Raw genomic sequence first — 15282 nt, forward strand, 5'->3', positions numbered from 1 at the left:
CTTCATTTCAGTTATTGTATTCTTCATTTCTGACTGGTTCTTTTTTATGGTTTCTATTTCCACTTTTATGCTTTTTATCTCTTTGTTGGTGTGTTGGTTCTGGGGCCTCTTGGGAGAGGCTCTGGTGCAGGCCAAAGTCATCTACTGCCTCTGCCCTGTCCATGGGCACTTGGTATGAGCTACAAAGTGATCTACAGATGTCTTCCACTTGTGCTGGGCTTAGAGGTGCCTGGGAGAGGCTAAGCTATGAACTGAGGCAGGCTGCCACTAGTGCCAGGCCTGGGGCTGCTTAGCAAGCAGTACGGGGCATGCCAAGGTCAAGTGCTGCTTATTTGAGGTTTGTGAACCTTTGAGAGATTTTAGGAAAGTCCATAGTATGAGCTAAGACAGGCCATTTGCATGGAAAAGACACTAGAAGTGGCTTGGTTGGGCACACAAATTGGATGGGACAGGGTCTCAGGGAATCACCAAAGTAGGGCAAACCATGTTAGCCAGGTTGATGGAGACTCAGATATAGGGGCTATCTGCATCTACATTCTGGGTCAGGGGAGGCCCGAACAAAGGAACAATGCTCTCTTCTAGCACTTCTATCAGGGAGAAAGCTGCGCCTCCAGCCCTCTTCCTGAAGCCAGACAGTTGATAGTTCAGTTCCTCCCTATATGTCTCTGGCGCCTTTTGAGCTGCTGGAGCTCAGACTAGTGACTTCATCAGTGAGTAAGTCCATGCATGACCCCTTTTAGAGGAGCACCTGGGACTCCAGCAGCCCTTCATCTAACTCAACCACAAATTTCACTGGTTTTCACAGCCAGAAGTTATGAGATTTCTCTTCCTGGCAGTAGAACCCAGGGCTGAAAGGCCTGGTGTGTGGCCGGGACCCTTCACTCCTAGGGAAGACCTCCGCAGCCAATTATCCTTTCTGATTTATTCATCTCACACGGGTGTGGAGCCAGCCTATTTTGTGTCTTAGCCCCTCCTACCAGTCTCAGTGTGGCTTTTTCTGTATATCCTTAATTATAGGACTTCTGTTTAGCTAGACATCAAGATGGTTGTTCCGTAGGTTAGTTGTAATTTTGATGTGGTCCTGGAAGAAGGTGAGCACAGACAGCATTTACCTACTCCACCATCTTGACCAGAACTGTCTCATTATTAACTTTTAAATATAAATAATTCAGGGCCTGAACTGATTTCTATTTGTTCATTCTATGAAGTAAAATATAGACAGGGTTTTAGTTGCTGTAAATGGGAGTAGCTTCCATTTTTCTAGCTAATTATATAAATTTGACAATTGGCCAAACTGATTTTCTCTTAGAAAAACCCAGAAAGTAATTTACAGAGGAAGAATTGCCAATAGTGCATCTAAGACAGAGTTCTTCCAGGCAGTTTTAATAAACAGTAGTGTCATATTTTTTTCTTCCCTCTCAGTGCTATTCATTCCCACCCCCCACAATGAATGCTGTATGTATTCATAGAGGAAAAAACTGAAGGGCCCCATAACAATGATCGGAACATCAAACCAGCCCCAGAAGAACACAGCATGTCCAGGGTGCAGAGGCTGAAGGGCAGGCCATCCCCTAGCGATTACATTCGGATTACTGGCTTAATCTGCTTTGGTATTTGACCGCCAGCCTAACCACCCCAGGCTGCATTTGGAGGATATTGAGCACTTTCATCCCCAAGCACTTCACCGGCTTTATAAATGACCCACTCGATTCCCTTCAGCCTCCTCAGGGATGGGACGTGGCAGCTGTTTAATAGCCACATAGCAATGTTGCAGTGTTTTAGGGCAGAAAAGAAGAATCCTGCATCCAATTTAAGCTGCAGGGAGTATTTAGGGAAGGAGAATGTAATTATCCACATTGGAAGTGGGCCAGGGCTTGGAGCTTTGGGGAAAGAGGCCTTTAGGACCTCCACTTTCCAGCCCACCTGAAAGATGGGGCCTCCTTTCAGCAGTCTGGAACATCAGCCTGCTTTCTGTTGACTTAGGAAAAAGCCCCCAGGCACTGCCTCCTTCATATAGTCCCCATCAGACCCTTTCCAGGGTCATCAAAAGTCTCCTTTCCAAGGACTGACCCTGGCTCAGCTGGGAAGATATCACAGCATCCCAGGGAGGTGCCTTGCACACACCAGTTTGGGTTTAACACACAATCAAATCAGAGTGACAGCAGGTGGAAACACTCTTTTGTTGCCGCAGGAGCTGTCCTTGAGTTCAAGAACAAAGACAGGACAAGAAAGACAAGACAAAGTGTGGATTTGCACGTGTGCATTCATGCCCATGTCCATGGGGAAAAAAACAACAAGGACTTCACCAAAATAATTTATTGGATCTCATAAGAGAATGAATAGGGAGACTTTCTTCTGGTTCTAACAAAGAATTTAATCCCAAGGTGTTAAAAAGGGGGAAAAAAAGGTGAAACAGCCAAGAGTACCAAGTTCCTGTGACCTGAGTGGCTTTTTAAGGTCAGTGTAAAGAAATGAGTAGCTGACTTCCCTCCTCCTAAGTGTACTCCTTAGGAAGGCTTCTCTGCAAAACCCAACATTCCTTGGAATAAAAGAGTTGACAGGGAATTCTGGAGTCGAATTGCCTTTCCTGGCCACACTGGTATGGTGCTTTAGGACGTATGATCTAACAAGGCCCATGATTACAGGAGTACATCACTTCTCCAGCCACAGATAGTTAGGTACTCCTCGTAAATTACATTTTCAGATAATTAAAGCCTTTCCTCTAAAGGCTAAAATATTTTTAAAAGGAGTAGAGCTACTTAAGAAAAAAAAAAAAAGGAAACCTTTCTAAATATCATATATGTTTATTGAACATTTATAGAATATAATTTAGTCTTTTATTGATGATTCAAATTCTGGACTTGGAGTTAGGAGACCTGAATTTTAGCTGTGGCTTTTTCAAGTTAGTTTATCTCTCAGAGCCCTGGTAATTCTTCATACTCTGCCCCCTTGGAGAATAGTGGCCGAGGAAGAACTATTTCCTATTAAAAAACACAGGCATTGGACTAGATGTTTTCTAAGATAACCTCCACCTTTAAGATCTGTGATAATTGTGTTACATTATATAGTGATCCTCTCAGGGTCTAAGAGTGCTTGTTTGCCCTCACACTAAATGGTCCCATGCACTTTGTAGTGCTGACACTGCCCTCCCACGTAGGCTCTCCCCTCATGCTGTTGCCAGTATACCTGGGAAAACAATTTCCTGCCTTATTCTGCATGTAGCCTTTTATAAATAGTCTATGTGAGAATCTAGGCATGATCTTTCCTACAATATAGAGTGAGGTGCATAGGTTTTGTCACCATAAGCCACTGCTTGGAGGCATTTGTCACTTCTGAGTTTGTGACTGTGACAGAGGCCCCCAGAAGTCTGGCTTCCAGTTAAGTGAGGAGCTGTATTACATGAATGGATTTGGATATACTCCCAGTCACAGTCCATTCACTTAAGAGAGTAGAAGTATTTGTGAAAAAAAAAGTTGCCTATAAAGCATATTTCCAAGTTTTACTCTTCCATATTAATTTCCATTATAAACTTGGAAATGTGTTTCTAGGGAGAATTTTTGGCCCTAAGACGTAATAAAATCACACTGCAGAGTGCAACAGACCTTGTAAAGGCACATGTTCAAGGGAAAATTCTAATTTTATAGCACACTTTTGTGCTCAGCTTGCGTACCTAACCTAGAGCAGCGAGGGTGTTTGGGTTTGGCACAGCTGCTCAAAAGGTCTCAAAGAAACCCACCCGCTCTCCTGATTTGGAGAATCAGACTGCAGCTCTCTCATCTCCAAGCCCAGAAAAAGGAGCTGACAGGAACAGCTGCGGCAGAATCCCTGGCCCTTTTTGAGTTGTTTAGCTCCTTACAACAGCTTCAGGAAGGCTACTGCCTTTAGCCTGGGCTGCCCCGGCTGGATGACACCCCAATGCAGCAGAAAGGGAAAGGAACAGAGGGTTACAGCTTTGGAGGACCCCTCTCCCCGCACAGTGATGGGCTGCCCTAATACAGTAGTCTCAATGACATGGCCAAGTGGGGTTCCCGAAAACCCCTGAAGGGTTTTTCAGATAATGTCCATTGAAGTAGTTCTTTCCACTTATAATTTTCATAACATGTGCCTTACTTGAAAAAATGTTTTATGCAAACATTGGATTGTAAAAGAAGGTAAAATATAGTTGTTTGCATTATAAAAGGATGATTCCACTTAACAAAAAATTCACATTAGATCATCTATAAATAATGCATTTAAAATATGATGTATACCTAAAATTTTGTTTAAATACAACTTTGGGGCTGTTGTTTTAAGCCAGGTTTACCTGAAATGAGTGAATTTCTACATTTGGACTTTCTGAATGATGAGACAAATCTGCCTATCAACTTTGACCCTCTTAATTCATTTTTCTTTTGTAAATTCATTTTTAGAAGGAAAAAAATGCATGCCAAATCACACTTTTAGGGATCCACATTTTCCTAATTACCAGTAGCAATCTGTTTCCTAACCCTCACATCTTCCCCTTACTCGAAGCCACACCTGGGAGTTTCTTAACTCCACTTGGCTCTTTGCAGAGTTCCAGTTCCTTTTGTCTGGGCACTGATAGTATGGCCTTTATAGGTTGTCTAATATCGAAATGCTCTACTGAGATTTCAGAGGATGTGAGGTCCCTGCTTGATGGACAAACCCATTGTAAAGACTGTAGCTCCCACTTTTATCCTGTTCACTTACCTCATGTGATGTCCATGATTCAGCAGAAAAGAGCAAAACCCCTTTCATCCCCATAATCCCATTGCTTCTTTCTTTCTCCAGTGAGAAAGTGGCGTGTAAAAAGTGCCCTGGGAGCCTTGGGCCAGTGGCAGATTGAGGTGGGAGAGCCAGCATCCCATGGAGCAGGGAACCTGGGGCCTGAACTCATCAAGGAAAGCAATGCCAATGTATGTCTGTCTGTCAGATGCCTTGGGGTGGGGTGGGGGGCTGAGTGGGGAGGGGGCTGCTTGCCCTTGAAGACAGGGACCATGTTTTGTTCACCTCCTCATCTCTAGTGTGCCCAGCTGGACACAGTGCTCTAGAAATGCTTGCCTGAATGAATACCCCCAAAGGTTTTTGGTTTGGTCATCCCAGGGCAAGGGCTCCAGGTCTGGAATATCACAGCAATAACAGCATCAGTGGGAGCTGAGGAGAAGAGCTGAGGGTCTCTTATTGTGCCCTCGGGCAGAGCTTTGCTGAGGGGGGAGCCATCCCTTCCTACTCCTCCCCAAGAACAGTCCTGGAGTTGGATTTGCCTTCTGCAGCCCATCTTCATGCGAAAGGACACCAAGATGAGTTTCCAGTGGCGGATTCGAAACCTCCCCTACCCTAAAGACGTCTATACTGTCTGTGTGGACCAGAAGGAGCGCTGCGTAGTCATCAGAACAAGCAACAAAAAGTAAGCGGAGTGGTGGGCAGTAACCTGCCTGTGTATGAGCAGGGTGGGAGTGGGGTTTGACCTGGGGTTAGAGCTCAGACTGCTCTCTACTGCTGGTGGAGGTGGGCAGGGAAGCCTCTTCCAGCTCTGAGGGAGGGCGAGAGAAGGGCTGCAGGAAAACCCCAGTAGGCGCTGAAAGCCGAAGGGCTTCCTCCCTGTGAGACCAGCTAGAATAATGTTAATGTAATCAGATCCATTAGGGCGGGGAAATTTTAACGAGTGTCTGATCCAGTACCTGGCACATAATAGGGCTCAAAAAATATTTGTTGAATGAATGAGGGGATGAAGGAATCACCTTGCCATTAACTTGTGATCTTAGGTGGTTCTGTAAGGTTATTGTGACCTTGACCTCTGGTTGGATCCAGTCCATGGTGAACTTGGCCTGGTGATATCACTATTCGAGCTGGCAGGGAGCCAGGGCCTAGAAGGCACACCTGTCTGAGGTGGCAGTTATAGGACTTTCAAATGCTGGCCTGGGAGCAACAAACTTGATCCCTCCCTGGACTTAGAGACAGTGAGCAGGTGATTTAGCAGCCTCTTGCATTATGTTTCAGAAAGGGTACTTAGTTTCCCTTTGCTCCTCATCTTGTGATCTGCTGAAGAGAGGCAAAATGTGAGGTTGAGGGGACAGAAGGTGACAAAGGTAGAGACTTGATCCTGGCAGGGCTCCTTCTGGGCTGACCATCTTGGAAATGTATTAATCCCATTTGGGTTTCCAGAGTTCTGACTGATGACGGGAGAAGGAAGAGCCCTGTAATGAATCGATCTTGCCATGGACCAGCGGGATTGCAGTGTAGGATCTTTGACATAGATTTGGGGTATTGAAAAGGGAGGTTTTGAGTTACTGGTCCACAAGCTGTGAAGCCTCCCAACGTGTCTCATGGGGTGCTAAGCTTAGTCCAGAGGTGCCCCCGCTGGTTTACATGCAAAAAGGAGGACCCAGCCCTTTGTCCATCTTCTCAGGCTGTGTGGTGCCAGGCTCCCCTTACATCTCCCTCAGGTCCACAAGGAAGCAGTGTGGCTCCCAGGATCCCCCAGCGCAGCCCTGGGTCCTGTCCACCTCTTATGACCCCCACCCCCACCATTTTGGCAGGGTTAATGGGACAGAGAAGGGGAGGAGATGAATGAATTAATTTCAAGATTATTGCTGTACATGCAGCCAGTAGTCCCTGCAGTGGGCCTTGTCTATAAATATAAAGTCATAACAATAAGGGTTTGCGTTTATAAAGCACTTTGAAGCTCTCAGACAAAAGGCACTTTATTCCTGTTATTGTTCTCATCATTAACAGGAGTCACTGCCTAAAGTGGAATTTAGCAATTTCAGACAACGGAGAAATTGCCTTTAGGAAAACAAACTCCATGCTTCAGCAAGCATTCCCTGGCGTACGAGGCCTTGGGTCCAAACTGGTAACAAAAGTGCTTCTGATAGCACTTGGATCTGCAGCCCAGCAGTTTGTGGAGCTGGCTGCTGCCTCCCTTTTGTCCCCCAGAGGTCACTGTCGAATACAGATATCAGGCAGAAATGTGATTACCGAGGAGTGAGAAAAGAGAGGCTAGCTAGCTCACCAAAAAATTCATCTGTGGGCAGGTCCTCTGGGTCCTATCTCTGCACGTATCCAGCCATAGGTGGCGCTGTTGGCCAGGAGCTCCATGGCTAGAGGCCCACTTCAGCACCCAAGGCAGAGGGGAGACATTTTTGAACTGATGGGTGAGGCCAGGAGGGATGGGAATAGTGCTCTGAGAGGGCTGGAGGGAGAGGAGTTTATCAGTGCCCTCTTTGGAGCCAACACTGAGCCTCTGGTCCAGTGGCCCAGCGTGGCTCAGCCCAGCCTTCCTGAGGTCCTTCTGCTGGGAGATAGGCGAGAGGGACCACTAAACCCTCAATCCTGAGCCTAGTGGCATTTTCAACTTCTACCTGGAGTAGTAATGTGTACTATACGTTTACTACCACTAATTAGACAGTACTTAATGGCTATTCCTTTGAGCAGTATTTCACTTTCTCAAGATACTTTAAAAATCTGTTTTCTGATTATCACGCCATTCAAAGGTGGGCAGGGTACATATTTTTATTGTGTTATAGTGTTAATGATTATGTAAAGTCAGCATGATGAGCTGACTTGCTGAAGGGAAAGTTAGTGAATAGTCTGGACGCCCAGGCATCTGCAGTTCCCACCGCACTGTGGCGTTGTTCTCTGATTTGACGTCTTCCTTCACCAGGAGGTTCTCTGCCTGCCCCGGTTCTAATATTCTGGAATGTGGTTACTAATAAAAGCCAGAGTTCCTTTGTCTATACCTGCCTTGTTCCTGAAGAACAGGTTGGCCACTTTTCTTGAAGGAATCGATTTCAGTGTATCACGTCCTTGGCTTTAGGTATTAGTGAGGGCTGAATCAGGGAAGGAAGAAAGTGCTTTTCCAGGATCCCAGTGTGGCACCATCTGTTCCAGTTAAGAGCATTTATGCAGAAAGAGGTTCTTAGCCTCAGCCTCGATGCTGGCAGCTGTAAGTGGAATGAGCCAGGGTGCTGGTGTGGGAAGATGTTGGCTTAAATCTGGCCTCTGCCGTGTATTAGTTGTAGTATTTGGGGCAAGGTTTCCTCATCTATCACCGGAGAATACTCATACCTACCTCACAGATCGGGGAATTTGATGAAATCACATATATATATAAATGCCTAGCACCATGGCCTGCCTGAAGCAGGTCCTCAGCAATTCTTTGGAAATTGGAACCTGAAGAGAGCTGGGCTGGTGTGACATCTGTGATACCAACACTGTGGGAGATGTTAATAGGCATCGCTAGAAAAAAGGATTCCGTGTTCAAATAAGTTTAGAAAACTCTGAATTAAACAAGTTTCTCTTCGATAGGACTTCTGAGAGCCTTTAGTGTGTAAATATGCTTCGTGACTCTCTAGGAGGGGCTGCTGTAGGCAGGGATGACCAGTTTACCCAGAGCCTTGATGTTTAAGAAAGAAGATTTGCCTACTGATTTTCTAAGGGCTGGACCAGCTGGAGGCTTCTTTGGCCCACTCTGGCTCGCCCTGTGTGCAGTAGTGTAGGGCACCCCCAGAGGAGTATAGGGCGTGGCCCACGTGTCTGTCCACAGTGGCCCAGCTTCTACTTTCAGCCTGTCCTCCAGAGTCTCTCTCTGAAGACCTGGCCTCTGTGCCCTTTCTCACTTCACTGCAAGGGAGAATGGGTTGGGAAAGAGCTGGGAATTGGGAACAGGATACAGTGGGAAGAGAGTAATGGGGTGTGGTAGGTCATTTCTGAAATAGCCAAAATGAGGGAGCTGTCCTTTTGGTACACGTTGCTGGGGCAGGGCTCCTCCTGAGAGCCTTTGCTTCCACATATGTCTTTTGAACACTTCTGAGAGTCAGAAAGGAAGATCACCATGTGTTAGAGAGCGTACCCTAGGGACCTGCAGGATGGGCCCATCCCCCCATATCTGCCCCATCCTTGGACAGATTCGGGGAACCTAGACCAGGTGGTCTTTGAGGTGAGAACATGGAAAGATGGATGAGTCAGGAGATTTGGGGAGTTATCACTTGTAATAAGGGCATCTCCATTTATCAGTTTTGTGACTTTGGCAACATACCTACCTTTTCAGTTTCTTCTTCTGTAAAAGAGGCTAATAGAAGTAGCCAACCTGAGAGGGTCTTCTGAGGATTCAGCATGTATAGAACAGTGTCTGGCACAGAATAAGCATTAATAAATGTCACCTCTCATGTGTGGCTGAGACCGATAACAGTGAAGGGAGGTGGAAATGGTGGCGTGCTGGGCATCTGCAAAAAGCCTGGGAATACCCACTGTAAGAGTTTACCTTTTAGCAGAAACACAATGCAGTCAGTCTTCTCATGCAGGGATATGGCCTTATTTCTTCCTTCTTGAATCTCCAGTTCATAGTTCAAGGCCTAGGACATAGCTGATACCTAGGAAATGTTTGCTGCCTACCTAGGGTTGCCTGAGGTTGAGCATCCTGACTTCTGCAGAAGCACAGTAGGAGCCTCTCTAGTCTAGATACTGGTAAGAAAGTCAAGTGCAGTTCCTCTCAGGGCAAACCCCCAAGTGAGGGAATGGGAGTGAGAAGAAGCTGGGCTGCTCCCTGAGCAGAGATGCCCCATACTCCCTGCCACTGCCCCATCAGGAGCCTCTGAGGAAAAGTAATTAACCTCGACCAACAAATTAAATCCATTAGAATAGAATCAAAACACAGTTGAGCCTCCAGATCCATTGCCTCCATTGGATAGGTGGTGGGAGTAGGATAGGAAAAGGGAGCAAACCACACATCTCAAGTTCCCTTTGATCTTGTTGTCACCATTGAGTCCAGGCCCAAGGATTCTTTTTCCAGTCCCACTGCCCCAGCCTGGGGAATGTCTCTTGACATTGCCTCTCCTAGGGTACACAGGTGTGTTCCTGAACCCCTGGCACACTAGCCAGGCATGCAGAAAGGATGTCCCCATGCTCTGAATAGGAAGGCCTTTATACAGGCTCATGGGTTTGGGCTGCGCGTGGCTGGGCTGCTTCTCTCCCAGTTCTGCTTCTTGTGTATATTTGCAGGGAAGATGTTAACACTTCCTAACAAGCCTTTGTGTTCATCTAATCTCTGCTGTTTAACCTTTGACTCTCCCCTATTATCAGTGTCTGCCACCTTTGCTAGCCAGACCAAGGGCCCCAGGAAGAAACCTCAGCCTGGGCTAGCTAGGAAAAGGATGAGACCGGCATTCCACCCCATTCGGAGGCAGATGGATCGCCTTTCCCTGGGGCAGAGCTTTGGAAAATAAAGCAAACCTGTGGTGCCATTAGGATCCCCCAGCCCCCTCTCCTTTTGAACTGTCAGCCTTTAAGTAAACATTCTTTCCCTGCCATGGTCCCAGCACTGTGGTGGGGAGCGCAGAACCTGGGAAGAGAGGGGCCCTGAGAGCCTCTGCTAAACTGAGGGATTTGGGCAGAGAGAGCAGGGCAGAAGTGCTGCATTGATGTCAACTGTGAGTCCCCAGGGCATCAGGGTTTTTGAAGTGGACTCAGGGTAGCTGTCACCACAAGGACCAGGCTCCTCTGAAGTATTAAAAGCCCCATCCTCTCCAGGCCCCTCACTTGAGTTTGTTTGTACCTGCCTGCAGCGTTTCCCTTCCCAGCCCACACATCCTCGGCAGCAACAGTGATGGACAGCGATGCTGTGCCTGGGTGATGGGTCTGGCTGCCATGGGCCAGAGCCTAGGCTATACTTCCACCAAGGAAAATGTCAAACAGGCCTATTCCTAGAGATGAGTAGGCCATTCTTTGTGCTTTGGTGTGATAAACACCAAACCAGGAGCAAGGAACTTTAATCCTGACTCCACTGACAACTGGCTGTGAAACCAGGCAAGACATTTCACCTCTCTGAGCCAGTTTCTTTTGTTAAAGGAGGTCAAATTTCCTACAGAACAAAGCCCAGTTACACACGTTATGGGCTGGGTGCTGCTGTCTGGAGTTTTTTGTTTGTTTGTTTGTTTTTTACTAAAAGGGATCATTAATCTCTGGACTGGCTCCTGCAGATGATAGGGACTGTGTGTGGTATGTGAAAATGGAAGAGTTGGGTCTCAGGGCCAGTGAAGTAGTCCAGAGCCTCAGAGATCCAGCTTTCATGATGAGTCACCTGGTTTGTCCTCTCAGGAAGCATTCTCCTTGTGGATGTACTTCCCACTCTGGCCTACAAGTAGAGTCAGCTAACAAAGCTTTGAGCGACTCTAGTGGAGGAAAAGGTAACTGAGGCCTTCAGTGGAAGTCCCATGTAAATGGTAATGGCCAGTTCCCAGCTTCAGAGGACAGCCCTAGATGTCCTTTCCTGTCCCTTGTTAGCACACAAACTCCATTATTTTCTTGCGGTGCAGAGGAGGCCCAGCTTGCTTGAGCTATCTTTGTATTCCAGGAGGTTCTTTCTACATCTTTGGTAGTCCTGAGCCTGAGGTATGAGTCACTCCAACCCCTGGTCTAATCAAGGAATCAGGACTGGTCCTGCTCTTTTACTGCTAGACTAGCCATAAGGCCTTTTGTTTCTTTTATTCCCAGGGCCACTAAACTCCAAAATACTGCTGTTCTAACTGGCTTCCCTTCTTCCTCTCTGGCTGTGTGGAAGGTGTGGGAGAACTATGTAGAAGCTTGGTGGCAGAGGGCCTGATGTTGGGGTTACTGTACTGGGTGTGCCCATGGCCTCTTTGTGTCCCCACAGGTACTACAAGAAGTTCTCCATTCCTGACCTGGACAGATACCAGCTACCTCTGGATGATTCTTTGCTGAGCTTTGCTCATGCCAACTGCACCCTGATCATTTCCGTAAGATTCATCTAGACTTCTTAGCCACTGCCTCAGGGAGAGGCTCCTTCTTTCCTTGCCCATAGGAGTCCCCAGTGCCAGCCCTAACACCTGGGATGTGCTTGCTATAAAATAGCCATCTCTACTTCCACATGTGGAGACTAGGGCAGGGACTCAGGGCCCAATCTTATGAATCACAGCTGGAAGAGGATAGGAGGATTATAGGGAGGGGTGGAAATCCCAGGACTGGGATTCTGGTCCAAGGCCTGCTCCTACGCAGCCATGTGACCTTGAGCAAATCATTTGACTCTGTAGGTCTCAATTTCCTCATCTTTGAATAAAGGGATCAGAAGAGGGGGCGGGTGGGTGTGTGGTGTGGTGTGGTGTGGTGTGGTGTGGTGTGGTGTGTGGTGTGGTGTGGTGTGGTGTGGTGTGGTGTGGTGTGGTGTGTATATGACTTATGTCCTCTTCCTGACTCCATCTACAGTACCAGAAGCCAAAGGAGGTCCTGGTGGCTGAGTCAGAACTGCAGAAAGAGCTGAAGAAGGTAAAGACAGCCCATAGCAGTGATGGAGACTGCAAGACCCAGTAGTGGACCCTGAGCTTGTATCTCTGGCATGGAGAGTGGGTGAGGCTCCTCCTGTCAGCGTGCGAGACTTCGAGGCCTGGGCCTTTCTGGCACAGGAGCATTCTCTTCTCTTTCAAGAGCTCCCAGGCTCTGTAAGAACTGGCCCTCAGGCTACTCCTAGCTTCCCTGCATCATGGTCTTATCTCCTGAGTAAAGTCATTCCAAGTGACTGTGCGTAGACTGCCCTCTTGTCTACTTCTGTATGCTTCTGTCCCCAGGGAAGGTGCTGGTGGCAACATTTCATTCTCTATCCTAGGGACCCTCTACATAAAACCTTCCGTGTAAAGTGGTCCCCAACCATTCTGGCACCAGGGACCGGGTGGTCGTATGAGAATCTAATGCCTGATTTGAGATGGAGCTGAGGCGGTGATGCTAGCACTGGGGAGCAGCTGCAAATACAGATGAAGCTTCACTCACTCACCCGCCACTCACCTCCTGTTCTGTGGCCCAGTTCCTAACAAGCCATGGACTGGTACCAATCTGGGGCCCAGGGGTTGGGGACCCCTAGTATAAAGGGAGGCATGGGCCTTAAATGGCAAAGAGGGTAGGGGACCCCTGACCCTAGGAGGACACAGCCAGGGTCTTCCCCAACTGTTTTCATAAACTCAGAAGACGACTAGGCTGGAAGGGGCCTTGTGCTACCTTAGCTTGCAGAAGTAGCCCAAAGGAAACCCCTAAAATAAGGGTGGGCAAGGGAGAAGTTTCTATTTAAAAATGCGGAAACCTTAGAAACAGAGCCCAGGATGTGAGGACACTGTGGGTGAAAAGCCAGAATAAGGGTGGTCGCCTTGTGAAGAGTGTGTGCATGTTGGGGTAGGGTGAATAAGGATCACTGCAGATGGACAGCAGCTTAGCTCTCGACAGCCCAGAGCACTTCCATGGGCCCCTCTCTATCCCCGACAGGTGACACCCACCTCACCACCAGGGAGGACAAAGGGATGGGTGGCCAATGAGAGGTTTTCTTAAAGAAAAGAAACCTTTGTTCTTTGGGACACTGAGCCAAGAGGCTGGTCTTAACCCTTTACCCAGAATGCACATCTTCAAATTTGAATCTGTTGTCCCCTCTCCCTGGGACCTCCCAGGACTCCCCAGACAGTGAGAAACCAAATCTGTGAACAATTAAGCTTTATTTTTACAAAAATGAACATCGTAGCATGTCTCAACAGCTGGTCTGAGGCTGGGCTGGCTCAGAACTCACTGAAAACTGCTGGGTTCCCTTTGTCCTTTCTTGTTTCCAAAGCAAGACCAGACCAGGAATGAGTCCCCAGTCCCAAAAGCTTGGTCAAGGGTGGGATCTGACTGAGGAGGTGGGGACCAGTGCCAGCAGGGATACTGGCAGCCTCGCCCCTCCTTCCAGGGAAAGAGCAGAAAGGGACCACTGGGAAAGCTGGAGCACCGCACCACACTCTCAGCTGTCCCGGCTCTGTAAGAAGGGGTGTGGTGCACAGGGCTGGCCTCTCCAGGCCACATCCTTGCTCTGGCCAACAAGGAAGCAAGGTCCGGCAGGTTTAGCCGCATTCTCCCAAAGCAACAGGTCCCTTCTCTCCAAACTAGTTCATGGGAGGGACTGTACCTCTGGGTACTCCCAGACCCTCAGGAGTCAGCAGCCTTTAGCTTAAGGGCCCGAGCACTGTGGTCACAGGTCTGGGAGCACAGGCACAGGGGTGGGGAGGAGGTATCACTGTACCCTCCAGACAGGAGAGGTCCCTGAGTAGCTGGTTTCCCTGGCCCACAGGCTGGGGTGGCCCTGACTGTCATGGGTTTTGAAAGTCCAGGACATGGAGGTTATAAGACAGCGCAGCATAGAGATGCTTGGTGGTGAAGCGCAGGCAGTACACAGGACTGCTGAGGGGCGTCGATGTCAGCGGGAAGGCCTGCAAGGGAGGACAAAATGGCGAGGGTGGCCTGAGTAGGAGATGGGGGAGCCCGAACCCAGGATTCCCGGGCCCAGTGCAATGGGCCAGGTGCCACTGTAGGCTTCCTCCCACCCTCTCCAGGCACACCCACTCCCAGGTGCGGCCTATAAAAATGAGTCCTGGCTTCCTGGAGGTGAGAGGTGGGTGGGACACCTACGTGTAGGCAGGCCCTTTGGCGCCGGTCCCACAGTCGTACAACTCCGTAGTAGGAGGAACCAGTGGCCAGCAAATGGTTCCCATCTGTCTGCAAGCAGTACAGGGTGCTGTCGTGGGGCTCCTCCCACTCCATGACACACTTCCTGTCCAGGAAGAGGAGACACAGGGGTAGCTTCATGACTGCCCTCCACCTCTACCCCTGCTTCCCCATTCTGGCTGAGAGAGAGAGGTGAATCACCAAATTCTTTAAAAACCAGCCTTACTGAGGGAAAGCCTCAGTAAAGGTCTCTTTCTTGCTAAGCCCCACACCCAAGGGCAGGTTATGCCTTCATTTGTGTTTCACATGGCTAACTACATGTCAAAGAACTTATAAGGCTTCAGAGAGGTAGAAAGGCCTAAAGAAAGGCTGGGACAGAATGCTGAGGGATGGCACCCCGACAGATCCCGAGGCTTTTATCAGGGCCTGGTGGCTACGGTCTCTCAGGCCCCGGGGCCAAGGCTGCTCAAGGTGAAGAGTCTAAGCTTGATCTGACCTTGCCAGCCACTCCTTGCCAGCTCCTGACATGGAGTCTCTGTGCCCTCTCCCATGGGCCCTGAGGACTGGAGTGAAGGCTAAGGCCAGCACAAGGCTCCTATCACCTGTCCTGCCCCGCACACGCACCTGACACTGGCACGGAGGTCCCAGTAGCGAACGTAGGTGTCGTAGCCACAGGACAGAAGTGTGGAAGGGGACTCATACATGACGTCCAGCACCCCGGCCCCTGGGGGGAAGTCACTGCCTAGGTGCGTCGTCAGCTGCCCACTGGGGAGAGAGGAGGGGCAGAGAATGAGCAGCTTGGCCTACAAAGAT

The 15282-nt window shown here is 48.7% G+C and overlaps 2 protein-coding genes across 3 annotated transcripts in view; one reads left to right on the top strand and one right to left on the bottom strand.

Annotated features, from left to right (window-relative positions):
• DPCD (deleted in primary ciliary dyskinesia homolog (mouse)) overlaps positions 1 to 12538 on the top strand; it is a 20223-nt gene extending 7685 nt beyond the window's left edge. For both annotated transcript variants that reach the window (XM_011378875.2, XM_011378876.2), the window contains 4 exons: positions 4792 to 4916; positions 5274 to 5407; positions 11651 to 11753; positions 12220 to 12538. In XM_011378875.2, the coding sequence (XP_011377177.1) occupies positions 4792 to 4916; positions 5274 to 5407; positions 11651 to 11753; positions 12220 to 12324 (467 nt within the window). In that variant the 3' untranslated portion in view covers positions 12325 to 12538. The remainder of the gene's footprint in view (positions 1 to 4791; positions 4917 to 5273; positions 5408 to 11650; positions 11754 to 12219) is intronic.
• Positions 12539 to 13468: 930 nt separating this feature from the next.
• Positions 13469 to 15282, bottom strand: part of FBXW4 (F-box and WD repeat domain containing 4) — a 76273-nt gene continuing 74459 nt past the window's right edge. The window contains exons 7-9 of the mRNA XM_011378881.2: positions 15094 to 15234; positions 14434 to 14575; positions 13469 to 14234 (exon numbers count right to left, since the gene is read on the bottom strand). Coding sequence (XP_011377183.1) covers positions 14115 to 14234; positions 14434 to 14575; positions 15094 to 15234 — 403 coding nt within the window. The 3' untranslated portion in view covers positions 13469 to 14114. The remainder of the gene's footprint in view (positions 14235 to 14433; positions 14576 to 15093; positions 15235 to 15282) is intronic.

The sequence above is a fragment of the Pteropus vampyrus genome, unplaced genomic scaffold (assembly GCF_000151845.1).
Source record: "Pteropus vampyrus isolate Shadow unplaced genomic scaffold, Pvam_2.0 Scaffold348, whole genome shotgun sequence".
In the NCBI taxonomy this organism is placed as follows: domain Eukaryota; kingdom Metazoa; phylum Chordata; class Mammalia; order Chiroptera; family Pteropodidae; genus Pteropus; species Pteropus vampyrus.